Raw genomic sequence first — 15,976 nt, forward strand, 5'->3', positions numbered from 1 at the left:
TTTACAACCCCATGGACTTCAGCACACCAGGCTTCCCTGTCCATCACCAACTCCCAGAGCTTGCTCAAACTCATGTCCACTGAGTCAGTGATGCCATCCAACCATCTCATCCTCTGTCGTCCCCTTCTCCTCCTGCCCTCAATCTTTCCCAGCATCAGGGTCTTTTCCAGTGAGTCAGTTCTTTACATCAGATGGCCAAAATATTGGAGCTTCAGCTTCAGCTTCAGCATCAGTCCTTCATTCAGGACTGATTTCCTTTAGGATGGACTAGTTTGACCTCCTTGCAGTCCAAGGGACTCTCCAACACCACAGTTCAAAAGCATCAATTCTTAAGTGCTCAGCTTTCTTTATGGAACAACTCTCCCATCCATACATAACTACTGGAAAAACCATATCTTTGACTATACGGACCTTTGTTGGTAAAGTAATGTCTCTTCTTTTTAATATGCTGTCTAAGTTTGTCATGGCTTTTCTTCCAAGGAGCAAGTGTCTTTTAATTTCATGGCTGCAGCCACCATCTGTAGTGATTTTAGAGCCCAAGAAAATAAAGTCTGTCACTGTTTCCGTTGTTTCCCTGTCTGTTTGCCATGAAGTGATGGGACTGGATGCCATGATCTTTGTTTTTTGAATCTTGAGTTTTAAGCTAGCTTTCTCACTCTCCTCTTTCACCTTCATCAAGAGGCTCTTTAGTTTCTCTTCATTTTCTGGCATAGGGGTAGTGTCATCTGCATATTGGTGTTTATTGATATTTCTCCCAGCAGTCTTGATTCCAGCTTGTGCTTCATCCAGCCTGGCATTTCGCATGATGTACTCTGCATATAAGTTAAATAAGCAGGGTGACTATATAGCTTTGACGTACTCCTTTCCCAATTGGGAACCAGTCCATTGTGCCATGTCCAGTTCTAACTGTTGCTTCTTGACCTGCATACAGATTTCTCAGGAGGCAGGTCAGGTGGTCTGGTATTCCCATCTCTTTAAGAATTCTCCACAGTTTGTTTTGTTCCACACAGTCTAAGGCTTTAGCATAGTCTGTGAAGCAGAAATAGATGTTTTGTTTTTTTTTTTTTTTTCTGGAACTCTCTTGCTTTTTCTGTGATCCAGTGGATGTTGGCAATTTGATCTCTGGTTCTTCTGCCTTTTCTTAATCCAGTTGAACATCTGGAAGTTCTCAATTCACACACTGTTGAAGCCTGGCTTGGAGAATTTTGAGCATTACTTTGCTAGCACGTGAGATGAGTACAATCGTGCAGTAGTTTGAACATTTTTGGCATTGCCTTTCTTTGGGATTGGAATGAAAACTGACCTTTTGCAGTCCTGTTTGGCCACTGCTGTTTTCCAAATTTGCTGGCATATTGAGTGCACCACTTTAACAGCATCGTCTTTTAGGGTTTGAAATAGCTCAGCTAGAATTCTATCACTTCCACTAGCTTTGTTTATAGTGATGCTTCCTAAGGCCCGCTTGACTTCACATTTCAGGATGTCTGGCTCTAGGTGAGTGATCACACTATTATGGTTATCTGGGTCATTAAGAGCTTTTTTGTATGGTTCTTCTGTGTATTGTTGCCACCTCTTCTTAATATTTTCTGCTTCTGTTAGATCCACACTGTTTCTGTCCTTTATTGTTTGCATGAAATGCAAAGGGACCCTAGAGCTGGAGTATTGACCTTGATATTGTCTAAGTCCTGTGAACTGCCATTCATGGCACTGTATTCTGGTGACAAGGTACATTTAATAAATCCAGGTTCCTTAGAGATTAACTTGTTTTCTTCAACTTGCCATCCAGGTTGTACAGCCCTCACATATGACAATGACTTGAGAAAGTGGCATGAGTAAGGGCCATGCTTTCCAAACAATTACAAGATACCTCCTCAAACCACCCAGGTGTCCTTGGCATACAGGAAGCTAAGAAAGCCTGGTTCCTGCCACACCTTCTACAACATTCCCTTTTAGAGGGCCCATCCTTATGGAGTAAGATGGTGGTGAAAAAAGTTCAGTGTGCAAAGCCAGACCCCTGGATGCTGGTCCTTGACATGGCGCATGCTGGTCATATGACTTTATGCCAGCAAATCCTCTTCTCTGAGACTCAGGAGTTGGATCTGTGAAGTGAGAACAAGAAAAATGCCTTCCTCAAATTCTTGAGTGGATTAAATATGATAATGTAAATGGAATTTGGTTCATTCTATCCCCTAGATACACGAAAGTGTCTAGTGGATTTTACTGTGATTCTTCCTATTGTTGTTCAGCAAGTTCAAATATTTTCCAAGTGTGATGATGAATTCCATGCTTCAAGCCTTCACAGACTCCCAATCTGGTTTCGCTGAGGAGTTTAAATTGCCCCTGTGATGGTTTTCTTAGTTATTAAATGTGTAAGCCCCTTTCATGTCATCAATACAGTGCAAAGTTTCTCTTTTCTTTTTCATTTTTGACCATTCTGTGCTTCACAAGGCACTTAGCAGCTTTTTCAAATTGTCACATTTGTTTAATTAGCCCAGAGACCCTGCCATGTTCATTTCTGTCAGCCATACAACAGTCTCTGTGGGTAGCTTGCAGACCCCTGACGAGGACTTTTGAAAAATGATTTTGCACATTTCTTTCCTTTCTCAAAGCAAATGAGGGAGAGGTGAGGGGAGCAGGAGCAAGCGGAAGAGAGGGGCAAACTACCCTAGCATGGGGAAGAAAGATGTGACTAGAGCCCGCTATAAAACCATTGACCCTCGGCTTTGGACAAGAAATACAAATTGATTACACACCACAGTCTGAAGCCGAGGCCTAAGACAGGCAGTTTATTCGGGAGAGTCCTCCACGTGCTATTTATTTATCTTGAGCCCAATGTGACTTTCCCTCGCTGTACCCTCTCCAGGAAAGGGCTTGGCATTCCCAGCTTCCAACCTTCTCTGTGGTGCTTTACTAAATTTATAACAGGGAATAAAGTATCGACCTGGTGACCCCAAGAGATGGTCTAGGTGGAAAACACATACAGGTTTAAAGAGGATTTAGAGATATCCATGGGCAATGGATTCCCACGGTGTCATTAGGCATCTCCTCCTCGTGGTGAACAAATGAGAGTACAGGTGTCGATGCCTCAGAGTTCAATGGGAAACACTTAATAAAAGACACTTTGATGATAGACTTCAAGTGCAATTGTTAACTTTTTATTAAAAAAAAATGACTAGGGCGTGAAATGCAAGTATTGGATTGGATTTCTGCTTAGCAAATGCTTGGTGTGAATTATCTCATTGCTACGTGCTATGATTTCCAAAGACGTGTCGTGTCAGTAGCTTTTCCTTGCTTATGCAGTTTGGCAAGTGGCTGTTTCTCCTGAGGCAGAGAGAACCTTCTTGGCTGATTTGAACACAGGACTGAAGCTTTATAGCAAGCCTATGGGGCAGGGTTTTCCTCCCATACCACCTGTTCCTGGTGCTTTTTATACTGAGGTGAGAATGTTCTCTTTCTCCATTAGTCAGACATGCCTTTAGAAAAAGATAGGACTCTCACTTGTGCCACTTCTGTGTGGAATAAAGAAGCCATTTATTTCCCATTATTTGAAATAATTGCAGAAAAAAACTAATCTGGAGAGAGGAGAGGCTGTCCAGGCATTCAGGAATACTCAGCCTCTCGGGCCTGGAATATTCCGAGGGGGCTCTCTGAATATTTCACTGGAGCTTAGTTGTGGTTTTGATGTTAAATTCAGGCTATTGCAAAGAGTTTGATGCCTCTGTTGGTTTATTTTTCTGTTTATTGGGGGAGTGTGTGTGGCGGGAAGGTGGGCCTGGTGGTGTTCAGTTCGACTGACATCTTGTGATCAATTTGCGAGTTAATGTCATGTGAATGGGACAAACCGCTTCTCTTTCGGCCCCTAGCACTGCGATTCTATAGTTCTCAGACTGAAATAGACAATTCCATGCAAATCATATTGGCTGAAGTTTCAGCTGTATTAGTGGTCTGCTGCTTTATTTTTACTGAGCTCAGAAATAATGAGAGAGCAAAGCTACAGCCAAGTCATTCACTGGAGGCCTCTTTCCATGAAAATAGATATTACTTCTTTTTTCCTCAGCAACTGAAGCTTTGTTCATTTTCAAAGCAGTTGTCATGAACTCATTATCATTTTTCTTAATATGATAAGTGTAAACTAAAGAATGCTATAATGTTTGAAAAGCTACAGCAGCCCTCAGAAATGGAATACTAATGCCTTGTGTAAGTCTTTGATTGAGAGAAATGTATCCTTCTGTCTCCATTTGCCTGGAATTGTCATTCTCCAGTGCCTTTCACTTATAGCATAAGCTGGCTTCCTAAATGACTGCTCTGTTGATGCATGTACACTGTGTATTTGTCCAGCAGTGAAAGATCAGCAAATCACTTTGGTAATTTTTGGAAGATGGTAACATATTGCATGTTACTCTTAAAAAAAAAAAAAAAAAACTCTGAAAAGTTTATTTTAGTTCTACTTTTGAATCTGTCAGCAACGCAGGAGACAGGAGTTCGATCCCTGGGTTGGAAAGATGGCCTGGAGAAGGAAATGTGGAGAGGGAATGGAGAGAAAGGAATGTGGAAAAGCAAATGGAGAAGGGAATTCTCCACTCCAGTATTCTTGCTTGGAGATCCACAGTCAGAGGAGCTTGGTGGGCTATAGTGCATGGGGTTGCAAAGGGTCAGACACAGCTGAGCAGCTAACACACTTTCACTTTGAATGATAACTAATAATTGTCGTTATCTTACACTGATTCTGATTATAAAGATTCTAACTACCAAGAGTCCATACACACCCTGAGCCTGGACTTCATCTAGCTCTAGCTGCCCAGCCACCAGAGAAGCCTAGATAAATGTTTTTAGAATGAATGAAATAAAATGTAGATCGTTTAGGATGGTGCTAGGGGAGAAGCGAGGGAAGGTGCAAATTGGAGGTTAACCATAAAGAAATATCTCATGCTATGAGGATATAGCATGTCATTCCGCCCAGTAATATGGCTCTGAAAAAAAAAGACCAAAAAATATGTTTGTAACATTAGGAAAGCTTGGGAAATTGTTTCAAGCCAGTATATTTAAATTCATTTTTTTTTCTTTATTGAAGCATAATTTATTTACAATGTTGTATTACTTTCATGTATACAGCAAAGTGATTCAGTTATATATATTTATATATATAACATATATATACATGTATATATATATATATACTTTTTTCAGATTCTTTCCATTACTGGTTATTACAATATACAGAATATAATTCCCTATGCTATTCAGTAGGCCCTTGTTGTTTATCTAAAGAGCACACCAAGCTTTGCAGCACACCAGGCTTCCTTGTCCTTCACCATCTCCTGAAATTTGCTAAAACTTATGTCCATTGAGTTGGTGATGCTATCCAACCATCTCGTCCTCTGTGGTCCCCTTTTCCTACTGCCTTCAATCTTTCCCAGCATCAGGGTCTTTTCTAATGAGTCAGGTCTTCGCATCAGGTGGCCAAAGTATTGGAGCTTCAGCATCAGTCCTTCCAATGAATATTCAGGACTGATTTCTTTAGGATGGACTGGTTTGATCTCCTTGCAGTCCAAGGGACTCTCAAGAGTCTTCTCCAACACCACAGTTTGAACACATCAATTCTTTGGCGCTTAGCCTTCATTATGGTCCAACTCTCACATCCATACATGACTACTGAAAAATCATAACTTTGACTAGATGAACCATTGTTGGCAAAGTAATATCTCTGCTTTTAATACACTGTCTAGGTTTGTCATAGCTTTTCTTCCAAGGAACAAGTGTCTTTTAATTTCATGGCTACAGTCACCATCTGCAGTGATTTTGGAGCCCAAGAAAATAAAGTCTGTCACTGTTTCCATTGTTTTCCCATCTATTTGCCATGAAGTGATGGGCCTGGATGCCATAATCTTCATTTTTTGAATCTTGAGTTTTAAGCCAGCTTTTTCACTCTCCTCTTTCACTTTCATCAAGAGGCTCTTTAGTTCCTCTTCACTTTCTGCCATGAGGGTGGTGTCATCTGTGTATCTGAGGTTATTGATATTTCCCCAGAAATCTTGATTCCATCTTGTGCTTCATCCAGCCCGGCATTTCACATGATGTATTCTGCATATAAGTTCAATAAGCTGAGTGTCAATATACAGCCCTGATGTACTCCTTTCCCAATTTGGAACCCGTCCGTTGTTCCATGTCCAGTTCTAACTGTTGCTTCTTGACCTGCATACAGATTTCTCAGGAGGCAGGTCAGGTGGTCTGGTATTCATTCCCATCTCTTGAAGAATTTTCCACAGTTTGTTGTTGTGTATATGCTACTCCCAAATACCTAATTTATCCCCTGCCCAACCTTTCCCCTTTGGTAACCATAAGTTTGTTTTCTATGTCTGAGAGTCTGTTTCCATTTTGTAAATAAGTTTATTTGTATCATTTTTTAAGGTTCCAAATATAAGTGATGTCATATGATATTTGCCTTTAATCTGTCTGACTTACTTCACCTAGTATGATAATTTCTAGGTCTATCCATGTTGCTGCAAATGGCATTATTTCATTCTTTTTTTAATGGATGAGTAGTATTCCATAAACAAAACAAAAAGACAGCATACAGAAAGTGCGAAAATATTTGTGAATGATGCAAACAGTTTATACAGCTCAATATTAAAAAATAGTCCTATCAAAAAATGGACAGAAGATCTAAATAGACATTTCTTCAAAGAAGACATGCAGATGGCCAATAGGCACAAGAAAAGATGCTGAACATTGCTTATTATTAGAGAAATACAAATCAAAACAACAATGAGTATCACCTCATACCAGTCAGAATGGCCATGATCAAAAAGTCTACAAATAATAAATGCTGGAGAGAATGTAGGAAAAAGGGAATGTAATTAGGTGCAGCCATTATGGGGAACAGTATGAAAGTTCCTTTAACAAGTAATAATAGAGTTACCATATGATCCAGCAATCCCACTCCTGGGCATATATCTGGACAAAACCATAATTTGAAAATATACATAGACCCCAATATTCATTGCAGCACTATTAAGATAGGCAGGAGATGGAAGCAACTTAAAAGTCCAGGGTTGGAAGCAACTTAAATGTCCAGGGTTGGAAGCATGGATAAAGAAAATTTACATATATATGTATGTATACACACACACATACATGCATAATGAAATACTACACAGCCATAAAAAAAAGAATAAAATAATGTCATCTGTAGCAAGATGGATATACACACATAGATACAATCAAACCAGTATATTTTAAATAATGGTCACTTGGATGTACTTAATGGTAAAATAATTTGAAAAAGAAGAGCTAAACACTTGACAATGAGGTTAAAAAATAGTTTTGAAAAGAGTAGCTTACACATTTCCAAGTTAACTTACAAATGAGGAAAACAGATTCACGGGGTGAAAAAAAAGCTAAGAAATGGCCTTTGGGTAACATCAGATTCCTCTGATGCCTGCATTGGACTCTTAAGCAAAAGCTCTCCACCGAGGTTTCCTCCTCCTGATCTTCCCAAAACATTTCTCAATGGCCAGTTCTTAAATTTCTTACTCTTGAATTCGTGCTAATACTGACTTTACCAAAGAAGGCAATTTCGATCTAACCACATTTCCTACTGGGCTGGCCCATTTTCTGTTCTGATGGGTTCAACTGATTGAGATAAATGTCCTGATAAGGATTGATATTTTCAAAGCAATCATCTATTGAGGGCTCATCCAATTAGTTGCATGGGCTGTGGCCTTGTGTTGCTCTTGCTAAAATATGCAGAATTTGATGGATCTGGTTGAACTCTGCCCAGTATGTCACTATGGTGGTCTTGCCCCCTTTTGCTGCCTTTTGTGGTATTTCTTTGTAGCATTTAAATGTGGAGTGCCTGAGGAGTAACCGGTCCAAAGGAATTTGCATGGCTAAGCCCTGCCTATGGCCATCCACATCCCCATTATATTCAGTAGATGAAATGGAATTGATTGCATTTGGCAATGGCAAGAAGATGAATTGATTGATTGAATGAGCACATGGTGAAGCTCGGGGTCACTGATAATCGCTCCCCAATTGTAAATTAGAATCAGGCTCTTTTTTAGTGGAACCCTGGTTTGGGGGCTGCCAGGACAAAGGCAGCCTGTGTGAGCTAGATGTTTTGCATGTACACTCCTAGGGCCAATGGAAAAAATTTCCAGCTTCCCTGAGACAACTGCCAGTACTAAGGAGTTTTGAATAAAACAGTCAATTATTTATTTGAAAGAATATTGCCAGAATTTCTATACATGTCAATGAAATCATATTTTACTGTTAGAAACTTTAAAAATCATATTCTACTGTTAGAAACTTTAGCTTCTTGTTTGTTTGTTTTCCTAGTGGATTGCATTTTGTGTGTTGGCTCCTTGTTGGGAAGTTGTTTAATGTAACAGTTCATTTTCTACTTCTTCCTAACCAGAATTTGCATAGACATCAGAGATACAAGCTCAGGAGGCTGTCTTAAGAGCATTCCAAACAGAAGAATATTCATTAAATTAAGTGGAACAGGGTTTTGAGACTACAGGAGAGGTTTGGTAGGAGTGTTAGTTATGACGCCCAGGAAAATCTATGCTTCCACCGTTGTTGGACTTCCCGAGACCTGAGCAAATAATCAGATGAATTGGGTTGTTCGCTGTCTCACTGTGAGATAGTAGGCTCCCCTGGCACTTGCCCACCACCCCCAAGACCGTGATGAATTTCCTTAGCCAGTTTGATCAGTCATGTTTACATGTCATGTGAAAGATCCTACTGCTCCAGATTCAGTTTTGTATCATCTCATCAATATCATTGATTTTACAGAGAAAAAGAATAGAATCGCACAATTATATAAGGCAATGTAGTTAGTCCATGAGCCCCACCCGGCCCCCCAACTTTATAGGAATCCCTTTTCTGGTACCCTAGGCAGGGGCTGTCTTGCCTTTAGAGATGGGTTACTCATTGCCTTCTGAAGCAGTAGGCTCTGTGGTTGGAAAGCTCACCTGATTGGAAATTCTTCCTTAGTTAGAGTTAAAATTATTTCCCTGGTAACTTCGATCCATAGGGCTTGTCCTAACCTCTTGGTCCACAGAGTGGGTTCCCTTCAGGTATCTGAATGCACCACTCAGACCTTCCCTCAACTTCCCTTTCCTATAGACTAAACTTTCCTCATTCTCTTGAAGGGCATTCATAAGTGTGATGAGCTTTCAAAGCTCTGATGGTTCTGGTAACCATCCCTTTTAAGAGCTTGCAGTATTCCAGTGCCCCTGCTGTTATGGGTCATCTAGGATGGTAAACTCTTGTCTTGTACAATGCACTGTTATGGTATAACCAACAGTTGCCTTCCACATTATGAGCATCATGCTAACCTACATATCACCTGAGCTGGCATTGGCAGTCAAAAGAACTGCCAAATCCCTCAAATTGACTTAAGGGTTAACTAAAATATTTGAGGTTTTAGCCATGAATTACACTAAGTCTTTCTCATTTTACAGTTTTACACTTGGTTTGTGGAATATAATTGCAGTTTTCATTTACCTCTGTTAAAATTCATCTCATCAGCTTCAGGCCAGCTTTGCAGGATCTTTCTGAATTTGAATGCTCACAGTTTACTGTCACCTGCAATTTTGATAAGCAGGCATTCTATATGTTTAAGTTATTGATTGAATGAGATAATTTTTCTGAAAGCATTCATTTCAACCAAAGCCCCAACGTAAGTCATCAGTATTATTATCATTATTTACACACACACAGAGACACATGTACATGCACACACACTGTTCCTCTTGCCTTCACCACAAAGCCTTTCCCAGGACCTCGCACAGTGAAATCTTCGCTGACAGCTTAGTGTTAAGCAGAGTGACCTCTTTGTGGAAGAACTTTGACTTTTAATGCTTTCTGGATCCTGGTGACTGGTACATAAGAGTACAAGTTAGTAGAACAAAAATGCAGGGAATCCATCAAAGGGAATTCTTTGTGTCTGTTTCCTCATCTGCCCAATGAATGCAATGCTAATCCCTGCCTCTATAGTTTATGGCACAGAAAGGCCAAGTGTGGGAACTAAGTGGCTGACACACTTGTTTTTATTCAGTCGCTCAGTCCTGTCCAACTTTTTGCCACCCCATGGACTGCAGCACGCCAAGCTTCCCTGTTCTTCACCATCTCCTGGAGCTTGCTCAAACTTATGTTCATTGAGTCAGTGATGTCATCCAACCATCTCATCCTCTGTCATCCCCTTTTCCTCCTGCCTTCAATCTTTCCCAGCATCAGGGTCTTTTCTAATGAGTCAGGTCTTCCCATCAGGTGGCCAAAGTATTGGAGCTTCAGCATCAGTCCTTCCAATGAATATTTGGGACTGATTTCCTTTAGGATGGACTGGTTTGATCTCCTTGCAGTCCAAGGGACTCTCAAGAGTCCTTGTGGTCTCAAGGACACCACAGTTCAGAAGTATCAATTCTTCGGCACTCAGGATTCTTTATGGTCCAACTCTCACATCCATACATGACTACTGGAAAAACCATAGTTTTGACTAGACCAACCTTTGTCAGCAAAGTAATGTCTCTGCTTTTTAATATGATGTCTAGTTTGGTCATAGCTTTTCTTCCAAGGAGCAAGCGTCTTTTAACTTCTTGGCTGTGGTCACCATCTGCAGTGATTTTGGAGCCCAAGAAAATAAAGTCTGTCACTGTTTCCATTGTTTCCCCATCTATTTGCCATGAAGGGCACAACAAAACCTTGTGTGCACCAGGACCCAGGAGAAAGGAGCTTTGACACACTTGTAATGACTAGATAAATCTTGATATTTTTGTTATTGTTAATAATAATGATAATTCACACATAGAAACTTCAGAGACTAATAATAATATCTCACAATAGCCAGTTACTATGTCCTAGGCATTAGAGATAGAAAGGTGAATGAGATAAGGCTTGGCCAACAGAGTAGACACTTGTAAAAACAGCCAGCTGTGTGTTGGATTAATCTGGGACATAACTGAGACCAGCAGGGTCTGGAATTCTGACTATTTCTGCCCCTCAGAGTGTGGAGCACCCAGCTTCTGTTTCTAAGTCAGGCAAAGCAAGTCTCCCCACAAGCTGTTTTGGATTTGCTCAGGTCCTAGTGCTGGAGGATCTGGTTGGAAAATAATTGCTAGTGGAAAATGGGCCTTTTCTGATTTATTCTGTGTTTGGCTAGGGAGTCTTCAGATCACAGGAGGGTAAGCATCTGCCCTATTTTTAGAAACTGCATAGAATTCTCTATTGCTTGTGAAGTACTGCAAAATAAAACAGCATTGCTTGCTTAGTCCTTTCTCCATAAACCAAAGTTGACCTCACAAAGGGGAGATGCATCTAGTGTCATGGAAAGAGTGTGTGCCATGTACCTGGTCCCCGGCAGTCGCTTCTGGCCAGTGTGAGGCCCCACGTCTCAGAACCTCCACTACATTGATGGCCTAGTGCAGGGATGAATCCCTGCTTTATCTTTCTCAGGGAGGATCATAGGAGCCCAGAGATGGAGTTTCAGACCGATCTCACGTGCGTGCGTGTGTAATTTTTGTGGTTAACGGAGCAGTGATGCTTGGTATTGAGTACAGGTGCTCAGCCCTGGAGCATGTTGTCAAAGCTTTGGCAACACTTTGGAGCAGGTGCTCATTCCCACTTGAAGAACATGCAGATTACTACAGTTGGATAAGGGGGTGTGCATGTTCTTATCTTGGGAATAACAAGAACATAAAAATAGATTAATATCCTTCAAGTGTGAATGAAAAGAACTACAATGAAAAATCTGCTGTGAGCTTCGCACACGTTCTAGGTCTAACTCATTTTGAAAGCAGAAGAGCTTATGCCAAGGTTCCTTGCTGAAGATAGTCTTTCAGTAAATTATATTCCTTTCAGCTGCCTCCTCCCTGTCTTAATCAAATGCATCGATGGTACCATGGAGCCAGTTTGCCATTTCATGAAATCTCACAATTTCAGTGACTCAGTCATCGTTGAAAATGTGCAAGTATATGTAGCTTCATGTGGATTGGCCAGCAGAGAAGCACACTCCAAAAGTAATTCAGGATCAGATTCTGCCACTAAGTAAATATAGCAGACCTGAGGGAGAAGGTACACCTTCAAGAAGTGAGTCATCCATCTAGGTGTCTGAAACACCTTTGAATAAACCCAGATGCACACCTCTAAAGCCAGTGGTGGAAAGGTATGGATAACTAAGTTTCTCATTGATCAAAGCTTCCTCCCCGGTTGCTGAAGAAACAACACTCTTATCCCAGGCTGAGGCTTACTGTATCAATAGGACCTGTGTCTTTTAAATGATGAGACTAATATTGGAAAAGACCGGTCTTACTCAGGAAACACTATCTAAATTTTCAAAAAATCACTGTGTATTTTAAAGACACAGAGTAACTAGAATTCAGCTTGAAGCTGTTGTCATGTATAGTTACATTGGACCAGTTTTGATGAATACATAAGTAGCGTTTGTCATGAATGTTATCAACTGCATACAAATGCACAACTAGAAAACACTTGGAAATAGTCTATCTTTTAAGTAGGTTAAGCATCCCCTCTAAATCTGGTATGCATTTTTAATGTACTTACCGCCTCCTTTTAAATAGTGCCAGGTAGAATCCAATCTGTGTCAGGGCTCCTCTGAATCATACTTACAGATTCTGCTTCAGCGGTTCCACTGTGAATGAATCTGTGAAGTATCTTCTTGCATTACAGCTCTTCAGACATCAAAGACTCTTTTTGAACTGGATAATTATAGAAGGGGGAAAAAAAACATGGTTTAGTGCTACCTGAGAGTTCTTATTAATATTACCTTTGAAATGACTAATTATGTTACCCATAAAGATTGGGGAAAAGTATTATATAACTGACTCATTAAAAAGGCCTTTCATAAACTTTGATCCCCTCCTCCCAAGTTTGCCTTTATTTCCATCATTACATTGATTTTTAGATTTAATGTCCATATACCAAAATGTTTGATGAATCCAGCATAGTCCGACACCGTCCAGCTTCACAAACTTTGTCATCTCTCTTGGGATGTCGAGCATGTGATTTAATTATCCTCACTATTTGGGGAACGTACCATGAGTCCTAAGACTCCAGCAAGATTTGAACAGCACCTCTTTTCAAAGCGAGTGTTTAAAAGAACTGAGGACCTACCCTCTCTGCTCGTGGAGAGTGGGCACCTGAGGGGCCATGCCAACATTAAGACTTCAGCTCAAAAACACACTGTGTCAATAGCATGGTCCTAAACTTGTCACTAACAGTTAGGCTACATCAAGAGAAATGAATATCAGAGCATCCAGAATGAGGTGGTGATCGTGCTGCCCTGCCCTGAGCTGGCAGATCACACCTGAAACAGGAGATCATGAGTCAGAAGAGCCCCAGGCAGTCCTGAGTCCCTCCTGGGAGCACCTGAGATAGTTGACAGAACACAGAATTCAGGCATTAGAAGAGAAGTTGAAGGTTCCCTATCAATGAATGAACAAGTTTCCAATGTCGCTGACTGGAGAAAAGATGGCACCAGGGGATCAGGCTGCTGTCTTCCAACAGCTTGTCAGGAGAAAGAAGAAACAATGTGTTCTGTATGGCTCCAAAGGGTGATCCTGAGGTAGAACCTCTTGGGAGACAGATTTTTTTAGCTCCTGGCTGGAAAGAATAGTGTGATCAGGCTGTCTGAACATGAAACTGGCTGCTTTGAACAGTAGTGAACTCCCCATCACTGGCAATGTACAAGTGGATGTGGAATGGCCCTTTGTCTCAAAGATAGGCTTTAAGCAGCAGTGTGGAGCAGGGGAATGGACTGAATGACTTTAAGTTCCCCTGAAAAAATTTAAGCCAATTAAGTCAGTAAGTATATAGAAAGGGCCTACCATGTTTAGTGCCAAGAAAGTGTTTCATTTTTTGAAGTTCCTGCGAATAAAGTTGCTTTGTTTTTCCTCATCAGGAGATGACCCATCCCTGGCCTACTCCTCTCACTGCCATGCATACTCCCGGAAATTCTGAGCAGAGCACACTTTCCATCCCAGGACAGGTCAGTGATCTTCTTGCTCCATTTCCCTTGCTATGGTGTCAGTTATACCAATCTTCCCATTGGAATCTTAAAAACAGAAGTGGCCTTGGTGTTCTACGGCCATAATATCTAGACTCTTTCGTGTCCCTCAGGATGTTAATACAAATAGCATATTTATTGAAAGAGAGTCTTTAAGAGAATGTCCACCAGATGCTAGCTTGTAGATCATTATTCCTAGAGCACCACCACTGGCTGAGCTACTGTCCCCTGAGCTGATGGACCAGAGAGAAGAGTGAACTCACCCCTTAAGAAAGACCCAATAGATGATGGAACAACATCCCAGACTGTTTTAATTAAAAAACCCAGTACTCTTCAGCCTAATGGATCAGTTTTCACTTTCATGTATCACTTCTAGTCCTCGCCCACAAGCAGACAGATTCTCACATGCCAACAAATCATATTGACAGAAACTTTTCTCCTACAGTTCTAGTGTAGAACTGTCAAGTGTTTCATATAAATGAAATATATGAAACATATATGTCAAGTGTTTCATATACATTTTTCCTCACTTGCCCTCAGTAAGAATTTTTTCTCAGCATTATTTTTAAAAATGCCTGAGTAGATGTGGATATTCCAATAACACATTTTAAAAGAAAAAATAATGTCTTCTTTTCTCCCATCCAATTAGCTATCTATCCATCCATCCATCCATTCATCTATTCATCTACCCACCCATCCAGCCATCCATGCATTCACCCATCCACCTACCCATCCACCCATGCATCCATCCACCTATCTATTTACCCATCCATCCATCCACCCACCCTTCCATCCACCCACCCATCCATCCATCCACCCATCTCCCTATTCATCTACCCACCCATTCATCCACCCATCTGTCCATCCACCCATCCATCCATGTATTCAGAAACCACTTACCAAGGACATACAATAAAGTTAGGGGTGAAGAAAAACATGAAATGACAAAGCAATGTAGCATGTGCCTTAATAGAGAATAAAGGCCCTGAGAAGGATTTCATACTCCCTGGGGCAGTGACCAAGTGCTTAAAGGTGACATTACCTGGAGGCTGCTTACAACTTTGACAGGTAGAGAAGGGCCCAAGAGAAGAACTCTCCATGCAGAACAGGAGAGCAAGGCACCTAGAGAGATCATGGTGGGATGTAGACTATATGGTCTCAAGTGAACCCCAGGCACATAAGTGCATCTTTGGCAAAGGCCTTGAATGCCAACAAAGGATATTGGACTTTATTTGTAGGAGAAACCCAATCACATCCTTTAATTTTAGAGTCATTGTTTTGAGAGTAACATTGGCCTAAACTGTGTTTAATCATCCCCTTCCACCTTTGAAAGGGATCAGAACTAAGTGAGCAGGGTCCATGGTGTGTCATTCCTTCCTGAAGTCCAACTCTCCATGGTCAGGCTGCCCTGGGTTTGATATCCTTCTCCCTGGCATCGCAGCCAAGTGATCAATTCATCTGTTTCAGGTGTTGAATCCAACATTTGTACAATGATTGCAGTGTTTTCAGCTGTATTTTTCCAATTTTGCAGATAATTCATGCAAGTCGCAATTTTGACATTTGCAAGTGTTTACAGTAGAACTGGTTGTTGAAATGGGCTTTTATAGTAAGTGCAAAATTTGAAATCAGGCCTGATCTGCATTTTCTGTCAATTATCTGTGCTACCATCAACCCCACGATAAAGGTAAACGCAAGTGGGATAAAATGGTGAAACCAGTATGGCTACCCAGCCACTCTTTTGTTTCCCTTGATTCCTGCCAAAACGTTGATTTGAAAGAAAAGTACATTTTAAATAATAATAACAACATGAACAGCGCATATAATGCTGTTGTGTACCTCGCTTGGTTCTGAGCACTGACTACATAGTAAATAATTCAATCCTCACTATATTGGCGGACTTCCCATTGGCTCAGTGGTAAAGAATCCACGAGCAGTGCAGGAGACTGGGTTCAA

The 15,976-nt window shown here is 40.9% G+C and overlaps 1 protein-coding gene across 11 annotated transcripts in view; it reads left to right on the forward strand.

Moving 5' to 3' along the window:
- The window catches only part of AFF2 (ALF transcription elongation factor 2), a 535,938-nt gene that overhangs the window by 347,991 nt on the left and 171,971 nt on the right, over nt 1-15,976 (forward strand). For 7 of the 11 annotated variants that reach the window (XM_061408662.1, XM_061408666.1, XM_061408668.1 and 4 more), the window contains one exon: nt 13,919-14,005. The exons of the other annotated variants lie outside the window; for them this stretch is intronic. In XM_061408662.1, coding sequence (XP_061264646.1) covers nt 13,919-14,005 — 87 coding nt within the window. The remainder of the gene's footprint in view (nt 1-13,918; nt 14,006-15,976) is intronic. 11 annotated transcript variants of the gene reach the window in all.

This window comes from Bos javanicus, chromosome X (assembly GCF_032452875.1).
Source record: "Bos javanicus breed banteng chromosome X, ARS-OSU_banteng_1.0, whole genome shotgun sequence".
Lineage (NCBI taxonomy): Eukaryota > Metazoa > Chordata > Mammalia > Artiodactyla > Bovidae > Bos > Bos javanicus.